Here is a 12,632-nt window from a genome sequence, read left to right on the forward strand (position 1 = left end):
GTGGTTAAGTGCTCGTCTTAGGCTCAGGTCATGATCTCAGGGTTCTGGGATGGAGCCCCAAGTCAGGTTCTCCTCTCAGCCAGGAGTCTGCTTCTCCTCCTACCTCCTCCCACCCCCGCTCTTGCTCCCTGTCTCTCTCAAATAAATAAATAAATAAATCTTTTAAAAAATATATTAAAAAAAAGAAAAAGAAAAAGAAGAAAGTTACTATCTTTCTGCCCTCAGTGACCAAAGGAAGACAATGAGAGATGATTGTATATTTTGTTTAATACTTGCATTGTTTCTATAGCGCAATTATAGCAATCTTTAAATTTACTTTTCATTACAAATATTTGTCAAGTTTTGTTTCAGAAACATTTTTCCTACTCTCTTGCACATGCACCCAGACACACTACAAAAAAACTCATTCATAACACAGTAAGGGCAAACATTATTCATGTAAACATCTTTCATTAATTTCCCATAATTTAAAAAAATCATAGAATTATAGATATTTGAATAAGGCTCATAGATTTAGTTCAAATTCCACAAAGACCAATCTTTTGTTAACTGTGATGGGGTTAACTTTTGCTCTCAATAAATGATGAAAGCATACCCTTAGGTTCCAATCCTTAAACATACCTCACAACCTAATGAACACGTTTTAGGATAAAAAGAGAACATAGAAAACCCAGGAGGAAAACTTTTGAAGGAGGGAGCTCAGACCATGAACCTAACTTCTTCCATGATAAGCGAGCATCACACATCCCTGTGGTTTCCCAACACAAGAATCAAGGTTAATTACAGTAACCCAAAATATAACCAAGTCGCTATGATAAGATACATTGGCATGTGTGTACATATTGCTAGTAGACACAGTGAAAATTTTGTCATATTTATCATTTCGTATATCCAGGACCAAAGCAGAGGGGGGAAAAAACCACAAAAACAACCCACTCAATTTGAATACCATTATAAAGGAGTGTTCTAGTAACGTAAGAGTCAGGAGAGTTGGGAGGTATGTCCCAGAGATGTGATTGGTCTTGATATTAAAACGACTTCTAACAACAGTGTGTAAAGTCACAGACAGAGGAAGCAAGGATTTGCGTTATCCGAGGACGTCTCTCTCTGGATGGAAGTTTGGTGCTTGGGTGCATAGTCTCCCAGAGCCGAGACAGGAAATGGACTGTGCTGAGAAATGGGCCCCTTGCCAGCTGCCCCCTCCTCCTTCCTCTCTGTGAGGTGGAGGTGAGGAGGCGGGGATGGCTGGCAAAACCGTGAAGTTCCACCCTGGGGCTGGAACCCCAACTCCACTGAGGGCAGCCTCCCTGACACGTGTGACTAGGCAGTAAGGGTGGCGGTTGATGGTGGCCAGAAAACCCAGCTCTGAGGTTCACGTGGCCATATCTGGCTTCGGATTCTGCTGCCCTGCAAAGAAATTGTGCTCTGGATAACTGCACCAGTGTCTCTAATGCCTCTAATTCACTCGCAGGCCCTCGGAGGCCAGGAGTGACGTCACTTAAAGGTAGACACACCTCCATGAGCACCTAACTTACACCAGGAAGCGGCTGAGGCACTGGGGAAGCCTACGAGCTCTCTCCATGTCAGATGCAACCACACAGGGAAGTTGCCGTGAGTCAGAGTTATTTGTAGGCTTTTGATTTTTTAAAAATCAAAATTGATCTGCATTGTATCTCGATAGACTCAGAGGATTCTCACCAAAAATTTTGTAATTTGTTTAAATAGCACTGGAATAATTCGACTTCATTTAAATATATTCATTCTACCATGAAAATATTTCATACAAACATCTATTTACATACAAACACATTAAAATTTGTGAAAAGGGTTTCTTTCCACCCCTGTGGTTGTATGGCTTGAAATAGTTTCATTGCTTTGAATATGTATGCACACATTTGGCAAAATAAAACTATCACAATTTAGTATTTCTTTTTTTTTTAAATAAAAAAGTGACACCAAGGCTCCAAATTCCTGAAGGGAAAGAGCAAAGAAAAAAAAAAAAACAAGGTACCTCAAGTAGATGTAAATTTAAAGTATTTTGTGAACCTTTGATCTGCGGCAAATAAACATTACACCTATCAGTCTTGCAACATAGTTTTGCTTGTTTTTCTAAAAGAAAAGATGTCTGGATTCTAAATCACTACTCTTAAGACAGAAACTTGAGGCAACGGTTTTTAAAACAAGGCGAAACAGAAAACTCTACCTTCTTGGAAGATCTTAAATGCACGTTGCAGTGAGTGATTTAAAATTTTATATATTAAAGGAAAGTTTCTAAAGTGCCACATACTGTCTCACTGAGAAGGCAACCCTTGAATTCATTGTTCACAGTTAGTGCCATCTTAATGGTTACAATTAAACGTTGTCAATGGTGACACTTGCCTCCACGTCAGCCTCTCCAGGCTGTGCGATAAGGAAATCCTTTTTCAAGTGGGAAAAACCTCTGGGAGGCAAATACATTTAACGATATGCCCCAGACAGGTTTAAAGAGGTCTCGAAAAGCGAATTTCCTTCTTCGTTTCTCAGGAAGACCAGGGATGAAGCAGGATAAAACAAGAATAGGTACTACAGAACTCAAGTCTTCCCTGCCTGTTGCCTCTTCATCTCCTCTTTGCTTTGGGTCAGAAATTCGGTCCTCACAGCGATTCTGTCCGGCCGTCCAAATGTCCACACGTGGGGACATACTCCTCCAGATTAGTTCCTATTCCTAACTCTAACACAAGAGAATATTTTGTCACAGAGAAGCTGCTAAGGAAAGACCTAGTCATGCAGGGGTGGGGAGGAGACAGCTCTGAGTGAACCTCCTCGAGACCATGGCGTCACGCACAGGGGCCAGGCGTGTTTTGGGAGAGCACGAGGTTACTTCTTTATTCCCCACCACATGGAATCTTCCGCGGTTCTGCTGTGATCACCGCGCCCATAAAACTGCCAGATTCGGCTGCTTCCTGACACGTTTCCTTCCACGGTGGATGTAAAGATTCGGTAGAGAAATAAAACCAGGAGAAACCCTTCCTTCCTCACCAGTAAATTCCTTATGGAACCTCACCCCACCGCGACTTCTTCACCTACCTGCGGAACACAGTGAATGGCGAGGCCCCCTCGGGATTCTACTCTGTGACAAAGTCTTCCATTTGGGAGTGGGGGAGGGGTGGGGGGGGTAGCAGGAGCCACAAAGCCAGGCAGAGACAAGGAGTGAAGGCACAGAGGCACACACCGAGGGCCTAGCAGGAGAGAAGAGACACTCAAAATGGGGAGGGAGAGGATGGAAAAGAGCAAGAGATCCGCGGGACAGGGACATCCAGGCATTCCCACAGACGAGAGACTGGATGGGAAGAAGTGGAACAGGAGAGAGAAGGCCCAGAAGATGCAGGAGGAGAGGAGGGAGACAGACAGACGGGCTCAGCGTGGGTGTGGTGTTTCCTCTGATTTGTCTGAAGGTCACAGACACACTGCTGGGTTTTAAACCTAGTGCTGTCCTTCAATACCTAATTTGAAAAATGGATTCCATGGTTAGTTACTACTTACGACTCTTCAATCCCTTACATCAAAAGAAAGAAAGGAAAAAAGAAAGATTCCATTTGAGTGGGGAATAATCCGAGTAACCCATGAGGACAGAAATCACACCCGTCCTGCAGCCTCAACAAGAATGGTTATCACCACCAGGAATGAAATCCTTCAAAGCGAAACTGTGTTGGAAGTGTTGGAAGTGTGGCCGGCTCCACCCTGACCTTGCTCGGGGAGCTGGCTCCAACACCCAAATGCCGGGGCTACTTCAAGACATCTTTCTCCTGAAGACAGTCGCTCACTTTGGGACGCATTTGAATTAAAGCACCCATCAGAATACAAGTCCCGAGACTGCCCATCGGTCACAGTTTGCAGAACGGTCTCTTTCTACAGAATAGAAGCAATCCTATCCTTGGGCATTATCATCTAAAAACCCTACCTGTGTTCCCCTTGCGGAAGATCCTTCTGGCAGCCCTGACAACTTCTCACGTGGGGAACATCGGCTTACCCCCACCCCACCCCCCGGAGACCACTGCTGGCTAGCCGTACACCTTGCACTGGCCACGTGCACTGGCACCACCAGGGGAGGAGGGAAGCTCCGGGAAGCTGGGCCCTGCAGAGGACAGAAGGGCCCCTTCTGTCACGGTCTTCAAGGGCTGAATCCCGTGCTCAGGGGCCGCCTGAATGGAGAACTGTGAGCAGCCCTGGGTCAAACACTTTTGTGGAATTCTTTCTAAGAGCAATGCGTACGGGCCAAGAAACAACAAAAACTTCCTTCCTGCCCGTTTCTTTACTCTTCTCGCTGCCAGCCAGCGACTTCTGCTCAGCCAGAGCTCCCAATCGGCTGTGGCTTGGAAGCTTTTCGCTTTCAAGCCCAGACTGGCTCAGGCAACAGGTGCCGCCAGGGCAGCGGCCGCTCTCCAACCACTTCCGGCAGCCTTGTTGAGGCCTCTGAAGACGACACAGCTATCACCTGGGGGTGAGGGCACTAACGAAAGCCCCAAACTCGCAGAATTCACTCAGAGCCATCCCAGGTCCATTATACACCTAATCAGCTAAACTAAAAAACAGGGGTTCTCGCCTTAATTCTGCAGTAGTGATTACACGTGGCTTGCAAAATGGCTGAAATGCTATTGATATCGTTGCTTTGAAACTATACAGGTGTTACTCTTAATTCACAATGCTTTGAAGCAGGTAAGTGCTTTGAAAATACAACAATGAAGAGTTGTAGCATTAAGGTTTGATTTGCACCTAGTGATCGGTATGTCTCTCCTAACAGTAGCAATTGAAAAAAAAAAAAAAACCTCAGCTTTAGAATTCCACATTAGAATTCTAGGTTGTTGTTTGACTTCTGAATTCAATGCACTGTGCCACAAGCCAGACTGCTCTATGTTATGTACATTTAATGTGTACCCGAGGAGAAGAAATTACTAGCACTATTGAAGAGATTGCAAAATTGCCACAGTTACTGCTTAGAAATACTTATTTCCCTCTCTCCTTTCTTAAAGTATATATTACAACTCTCCCATAACTTAATGCGAACGAAGTAAATTCATTTCTTCTCACATCTTAAAGCAAAGGTATCTTTGTTTACATGCGAGAGTAATAGTTCTAGAATAATACCCTGGCCCTATGAGCCAGTTCTTTATATTAGGATGTGATAATGAAACAATGTTATAGAAAGAACCAGAGAGACCTACGCACTGGCACTGACACGAAATCCATTTGGAAGTTTTTTCTCTTGTAAAAGATATCTAAGATAGAGAATGGGACTGACGGGTGAAATGACTCAAAAAAGTGGGATTCTGTTCGCTAGAGGGGAAAAAAAAACCAAAGCCATTCTATTGCAAGATACAGATCAAAGGTTAAAAGGCAAATTATACTACATTTAGAGAATAAAAATGTAGTAATTCTCTATCCTCCCTACGGCCCGTATGCAAGTGCGAACACACACTTTATGTTGGCCATAGGAAAAAACCTCATGGAAAAACCACAGACTACGAATGACTGAAAAGCCCCCTTTCCCTTTTCCAGTCTAATCATTTGGCATCTCTGAATGTGGTCCAGATTTAGGCTTGAACCACCCAAGAGCGTCATGCTGTCTGTGTAAAGTGTGCGACAATACCTCTCAGTAGGACGTTGTTGCAAGGCTAGCTAATTTTAAATCTGGTATGAGTAATACAGTCAAACCTAGTTAGTATGTGAGAAAGTCGTTGCTAACGCGGAGTGAGAGGATGTGATGTCACAGCATGAGCAGTCCCTGGTTGTCCCGTTGTCGGAAAACGTAGTGCATAGATCCAAGTTTCTATTCCAGGTCTCGGAAGCTCAGGGCTGAGCCTTTCACTTCTGCTGGGCGGCCTGGAAGGCCTTCAGCTCCACCTGGTACCACTCCGGGGCTTCAGGCCCACTCTTCCCCGGGGGGCTGTGGTCGTAGCCGTAGGCCACGGTGAGCTCCTCCTCGGCCTCCACGGCTCGGAGCGTGCGGATGCATTTGATGGGCCCGAAACGGGGGTGGACAAACCTGGACATTAAGATGCACACGGTTATTCCTGGGGCGGATCGGGAGCTTAGAAGCAAAGCCTGCGGGGGGTTGCGGGGTGGTGAGGGGGCAGGAATCGCCCAGGAGCTCTCCCCTGGCCACCCTGGGGTAGGTTCGCAAGCGTGGCCAGCAGCAGCTTCACCTTCCTGCTGCTAGACATGCTATGCTGCTAGACCTGCTGACTCGGTGTCTGCATTTTAACAACTCCCCCAGGTGATTCACACGCACGTTCAAGTTTAAAAAGCACGGCTCCATCTTCCTCTTTGAGCATATCTGGCACTCTGTTTATAAACCAACAACATGGACAACAACAAAAAACCTGGACTTAACGAGAAATTGGATGTAGCCCGGCCAGGAGGCGTTTCAGTCCCCCTGGCCGGTGGTGGCCTCAGGTTACTGGCAGCGCCTTGTGGACAAGGCTTCACTTGGGCACTGTGCGAGGTGTAAGGAAGGGCCCCGTGGGCTTTCCTATGTCGAAAAACTGGATTCCACCCTGTACAGACAGAGGAAGTATTATTTTCTAGCACCAAAGTAGATGAAGACTTCTTTCCAGGAGCGAAGCCTAGACCTCTCTGCCAACCTGCTTTCTAACTATTTCCCCATGAAGCATCTTGTGAAGGGAGCGTCTTGGAACCCGAGGCAGGGCTAACACTCTCAACTGTGTTCCTATGCCAGAGGCTCCCAATCTGGTTCACCCCTCCAGCCCCTTTAGGAGACGGGGACACAGGTAAGGAATAGATTTAGCTCACCTAACAGCTTCTGAAACCCAGAAGGGAAATACGTAAGTCATGGCCAGAAAAGAAATCCACTTTATATGCATCTGGTCAAATCAGTCTCATTCATTTATAGTCACATTTTGAGCAAAGGATATTGAGATGCCACAGGAAGAAGCTTCCAGGCCCTAGGTGAGATCGGGATACAGGGCGTGACAGGAAGTACCTGGCTGGTTCCCTCTATGGGTGGTGGGGAAAGAGTGTGCCTGTGGTTTAGGAACACCTTCTATGTGGAAGACGAAGGAACAAGCTCACCCCCCCACTCCAAGGGGCCTCCATGTCCACCCCCCTTGGGTGTCATCTTTCCTGGAAAGCACACTTGACCTGGGGTCAGAGACCTTGGCCTGAGTCCTGGTTCTGCACATTATTCCTGCCCCCTCTCAGAAAGCCCACTTCTGTATCTCTGACTCTCACCTTCCTCATCTACAGATTCACTAATACTAGCAATCCTAATGGTGTAAGAGTTGTCAGGGTGACAAAACAAGGTTCCCTATACAAAGCACCTCACGGGGCCGGGCACAAAGTGAGCTGCTGCCAGTGATGGGATGAGCACGTCTGTGTGTGTGTGTGCACTGGTGCAGAATTCTCATACTGTGCTCCATCACAGACACCCCTGCACCAGGGATCTGGGAAGTCCTTATTAAAACTTGGGGCACCCAGGTGGCTCAGTTGGTTGGGCATCTGGCTCTTGGTTTTGGCTCATATCATGAGATCTCGGGGGCCTGGGATCGCACCCCATATGGGGCTCCCCACACAGCGGAGGGACTGCTTGTGTCTCCCTCTTTCCCAGCTCGTGCTCTCTCTTTCCAATAAATATATCTTTAAAAAAATAATACAATCATGGGGTGCCTGGGTGGCTCAGTGGGTTAAGCCTCTGCCTTTGGCTCAGGTCATGATCCCAGGGTCCTGGGATCCAGCCCCACATCAGGCTCTCTGCTCAGCAGGGAGCCTGCTTCCCTTCCTCTCTCTCTCTCTCTGCCTGCTTGGGATCTCTGTTTGTCAAATAAATAAACTCTTCAAAAAAAATAATAATACAATCACAACTCTGTCTCTAAATTAAAATATTGCATTAAAAAATAATATCCTTGAAGCGGAGCTCCAGCTAAACTTCTTACGCACTGACAGAATTCCCTGAGAAGCCCAGGACTTCTGGTACAATCCTCTTTTACTTTCATTTTTCCGCTTACTCTCATTTTCAGAGGGTAGAAAAAGGACAGACTGAAAAGAAGGCCCTTCATTTCAGGTGCCAATTCTCCCAGGTGGCACGGGGGCACAGTGCTTAGGGACACTTAGTCGCTGTGGCTGGGAGCTCCGTGGTTCCGGTCTGTGATGGGGGACAGGGAGGACAGGACCAGAGGCTGCCCCGCGGAGATCCTGGGAGGCCTGAGTGAGAGAACTCAGGAGAAGCCATTAGTCGGACACAGGCCTAAAGGTCCCAGTGCATGCCAGCAGCACCATGAGGGGTCAAAGCAAACCTCTGCCCCCCAGTGCTTTGGACCCTTGTGACATATCACCGCTATGGACGATGAGGGCAGTAGTGCGTGTCTGCTTGTCCATTGGATTTTGTAGCAGACTACTGCTCATACCGGGATATTGTTTTGCCGATGTTAAAGTGTGCAGAATGATACCAATAATTCAAGAAGCAAATGAATATCATGGATCAGTACCTGATTTTTATATTTTGCTTTTCAGGGAGTCTTCTCACTACCCCATATAACCAATTGTTTGCACTGGGCTGGAAGGAAATAACCCCAAGGAACCTGGGGACCTGATTTTGAACAACTGATTCCCTCCTTTGCTCCCATGCATCCTTCTTTTTGGTGAGAAAAACCATATCCTTGCAGCAAAATCACAGAACTCATTTGTTTTAAAAGAGTAGTTTTTAAGTAGCATGTGTTACTGTTAGTTACCACCGCTTTAAAAGACCATTGGGAAGCTGTGTGCAAGCCTGGAATGATGCTTTGGCCTAATTCACACTGGGCACAAAAGCCTTGGATTTAATAACAGTGTCAGTTTCATTTCACATGACACATGTCCTTTGCCATCTCTACCTGCCCTTTCAACAGAAGTCGGAGCTGCAGTACTCGGTGCTGGCTGCCAAGGAGAGCAAGGCACTGCCAGGACCATTTCCAAGCCATCTCAGGGATGCGAGGAGGGACATTCAAATCCTGGCAATTTTCCTACAGATTAAATGCACATGATCGGATCCTGCTCCTGTTAACAAGCAAGAGACGGTTGGGGGTGGGGGGACTGTGAGCTTATAACTGAGCAGAAAAGGTGGCAACATAGCCACCTGGCTCCCAGGGGGAACAGGCATTTTCTGGCCAAGCTAAGGGGATCAGTGACAATGGTCCAAGGAGTGCCAACTGTACTCTTCAAGGAATAGTCAGGGATGCTTGACTTTGGAAGGAGAACATTCAGGGGGCATAGGAAAGCTCCTGAAATATTTGTAGGGCTACAATGTCGAAGAGAGACTGGGATAGTGCATAGGGAGATATTTAGGGCAAAGGGCTGGATGTCACAGGGAAACCCATTTGGGCTTCCTAAAAAGAACATTTTAATCATCAGAGCCTGAGAGCTAATTTCATAATATCTATGTCAGCCTGTCCAGATAGCTGCCTTCGTGGATAACAGCAACTTCCCCATCAGCGGAGGTCTACAAGAAGTCAGCGAGCTGCTGGAAGGGGAGGTTTAAATTCTGAGAGGTAGGACTATTTGACTTTTTAAAAGTCTTCGAAAGATAGCTTTGTTGAGATGCAACTCAACAAATGTATACCCTAAAATTCACCCACCTGAAGCATACAATTCAGGGGGTTTCAGGTGGACAACCATCACATTATCTAATTTTAGTACACTGAGCTACCCTCAAAAGAAACCCCATGCTCATTAGCCATCAGCTCCATTTCCCTCCACTAGTCCACCCCCAGCCCAGGACAAGACCCATTCAATAGCCCAAATTTCGCTGTAAGAGGCAAGTCATCTCACTAGACTCACCCACTATGGGGTCTTATGTGACTGGCTTCTCGCACTTAGCACAGTGCAAGGCCCATCCACACTGTAACATGCCTCAGTATTTTTTTTCCTCTTTATTGTCAAGTCATGGGGACTCTGATTTAATCAGTCTTTTCCAACACCAAGAACTTGTGCTCTAGGCTTAGCATTTTCTTTTCTTCCTTCCTTTCACAAACATCAAAAAGTTCCTGAGTCTCCACAGTGCAGAATAATTTTAATGTTTCTAATCTTTCAAATAACACTATCTTTAATTTTCCAGAGTGAGGCCATCTAAGGACAAAATAGCATCCACGAACAGCAGCCAGGAAGTGTGGTTTGCAGAGCATTTCTACCCCTCCAAGCGCTTTGCCATCTCAGAGCCTACCAAGGCCAGGGAAGAGGTTGTTTAAATTCTGAGTGTCAAGTCCTAACCTCAAGGCCTCTGGGGGAGGAGCCTCAGGAACCCGGAGGGAGTGGCCTTCCCCGTGACACGCCCCCACCCGGTTGCAGGGCCCCTTTAGATGGGGTCCGGACCCACCCTGGCACTCGCTGTCATACTCACATATCATAGATGCAGTTTGGAGTGAAGGAGTGATTGGCCTTGTGTCCCAAGGAGGCACAGTACTTGGACACGTGGTTGTAGGGCTCAGGCACATCAATGACCGTTTCTTCGTCCAGGGAGAGGGTATTCCCATTAAGGGCCCAGTCTCTGCTGTCCACCTGCAGGAAACAAGAAAGCGAACGTTAGAGAGGGCCTTTCTCCCCCAATCTCAGAGCACATCAGCGACATTCACTCACTCCCCCTTACGTTGCGCGGTGTGAGCACCATATGCGTGAGAAGAACCCAAGGCACCCCTCCCCATCGACGGTGCAAGAACCCTCTGCGGGCAGCTCAACTTACTCCCTACTTACCTTTCCTCCTCTTAGGTGAAAAAAAGGACCTAAAAAGTCCCTGACAAAGACACGCAAAAATATAACCAGATATCCCTAAGCAGTTTTTTTCTTCACTGCAGGCTACGACCTGTTACCTCTAAAGCCCTCCAGCACCAAACTCAAGTTTTTACACATCCAGTTGTTTCTTCAATAGCCCAAACAAAGTGGAGTTTTAGCCACTTTGTGGGGACTCTTGCTGGGAGACGTGACCCCATGTCTGCTAGCAGATTAGACCCAGCCCAGCGCCACAAAGCCCCCAGACTGTCTCGTCCTTTAGAGCTCTGTGGCCCAGAGACTCCTCAGCCTACGTCACCTAGACATGTCAGCCCCCTCTCCAGCCTGCTCTTTCCTGGGAGTCCTTTGCCCCCATCCTGCTCCAGACAGTGGCCCCTGGGCCATAAGCCGCTGGACCATCTCAGGCTGGAGAGCCTCCCCTCTCTCACCTCCCTGTCCAAGCCCGGCCCTGTGTCAGGGAAGCCTGCTGTGTGTGACTGCCTCCTGTGGTGGGATCTGGGCTCTGACCAATCTTCAGGTCCCTGGAAGCCCTACCGTGAAGAAGACGAGGCAAAAGAAGCAAGGAAGAACATCATTTGGAACCGGAACCATGAGGAATGCAAAGCTGTGCTTCAAGCAGAGTCCCTCACCTTTGTGACAAGTGGGGGATCCATGGGGACAGTGTCCCCCACTCCCAATGTGTGCTCTCATCTACAATAGCACTCACTCTCTGCAGGCACCAACAGATTCCCTTCTTCAAACCACTGCCCCACTCCAACCCATACCCCAGCATCTGCTGATGTCAGCACAGCAGGGTTTTTTTTGGAGCAAATAGGATTATGTTAAACATTTTAAATATTAGAGAGTGCACGTGGAGCGGCAGAGGGAGAGGGACAAGCAGACCCCTGCTGAACAGGGAGCCCCACGTGGGGCTCAATCCTACAACCCTGAGATCATGACCTGAGCTGAAACCAAGAGTCGGAGGTTTAACTGACTGAGCCACCAGGAGCCCCTAGGATCACATTTTTATACAGACCTGTTGACTCTCAGAAGTGTACTGCCTCTCTTGCCCCTAAATTACAATTACGCTGTTATTTGTATCTGATTTTCATTCAATAAATACTTACTGATTGCCTCTCATATGTCAGGCACTATTTTAGGTGTAGGGGATACAGCAGTGATGAAAGTGAAAAAAATCTTCACAGATCTTAATATTCCAGCCCTGTCATATGGTACTGATATATGGTACTTGGTACCATCTACTTTTTTTTTTTTTTTTTTTTAGATTTTATTTATTTGACAGTGGTCACAAGTAGGCAGAGAAGCAGGCAGAGAGTGAGAGGGAAGCAGGCTCCCTGCAGAGCAGAGAGCCTGATGCAGGGCTTGATCCCAGAACCCTGAGATCATGACCTGAGCCAAAGGCAGAGGCTTAACCCACTGAGCCACCCAGATACCCCGGTACCATCTACCTTATGTTGCCATTAGTTATGTATTTTTCTTATCTCCCCAACAGAATCTAAAGATTTGTTTATTACTTTGGAGCGAAAGGGAGGAAGAGCAGAGGGCGAGGGAGGGAGAATCTCCAGCAGACTCCCCACTGAGCATGGAGCCTGACGCAGGGCTGTGTCCCATGACCCTGATGACCCCAAGCTGAAACCAAGAGTCTAGCTGACTGCACTACCCCAGCGCCCCTCCCTGACAGGATCTAAATTTCTTGGAAGGCAAGGAAGGGGCCCCATTCGTGTCCATGGCACAGCATAGCGAGTCTTGCCGGGAGACAGATTCTGCTATTTGCCAGCCCGCTTGCACTCTGCTGGTTACTGTAGTTGTGACCTCGGACAAAGAGCTCACCCCGCTTCCTGGACCAGCAGCACTGCAGACACAGAGGTCTGGCCATCACC

General features: G+C 47.4%; 1 protein-coding gene across 1 annotated transcript in view; it reads right to left on the reverse strand.

Moving 5' to 3' along the window:
• Positions 1-249: 249 nt before the first annotated feature.
• The window catches only part of SETD7 (SET domain containing 7, histone lysine methyltransferase), a 46,391-nt gene continuing 34,008 nt past the window's right edge, over positions 250-12,632 (reverse strand). Inside the window, exons 7-8 of the mRNA XM_059378534.1 lie at positions 10,367-10,524; positions 250-6,022 (exon numbers count right to left, since the gene is read on the reverse strand). Coding sequence (XP_059234517.1) covers positions 5,842-6,022; positions 10,367-10,524 — 339 coding nt within the window. The 3' untranslated portion in view covers positions 250-5,841. The remainder of the gene's footprint in view (positions 6,023-10,366; positions 10,525-12,632) is intronic.

Source organism: Mustela nigripes, chromosome 1 (genome assembly GCF_022355385.1).
Source record: "Mustela nigripes isolate SB6536 chromosome 1, MUSNIG.SB6536, whole genome shotgun sequence".
NCBI lineage: Eukaryota > Metazoa > Chordata > Mammalia > Carnivora > Mustelidae > Mustela > Mustela nigripes.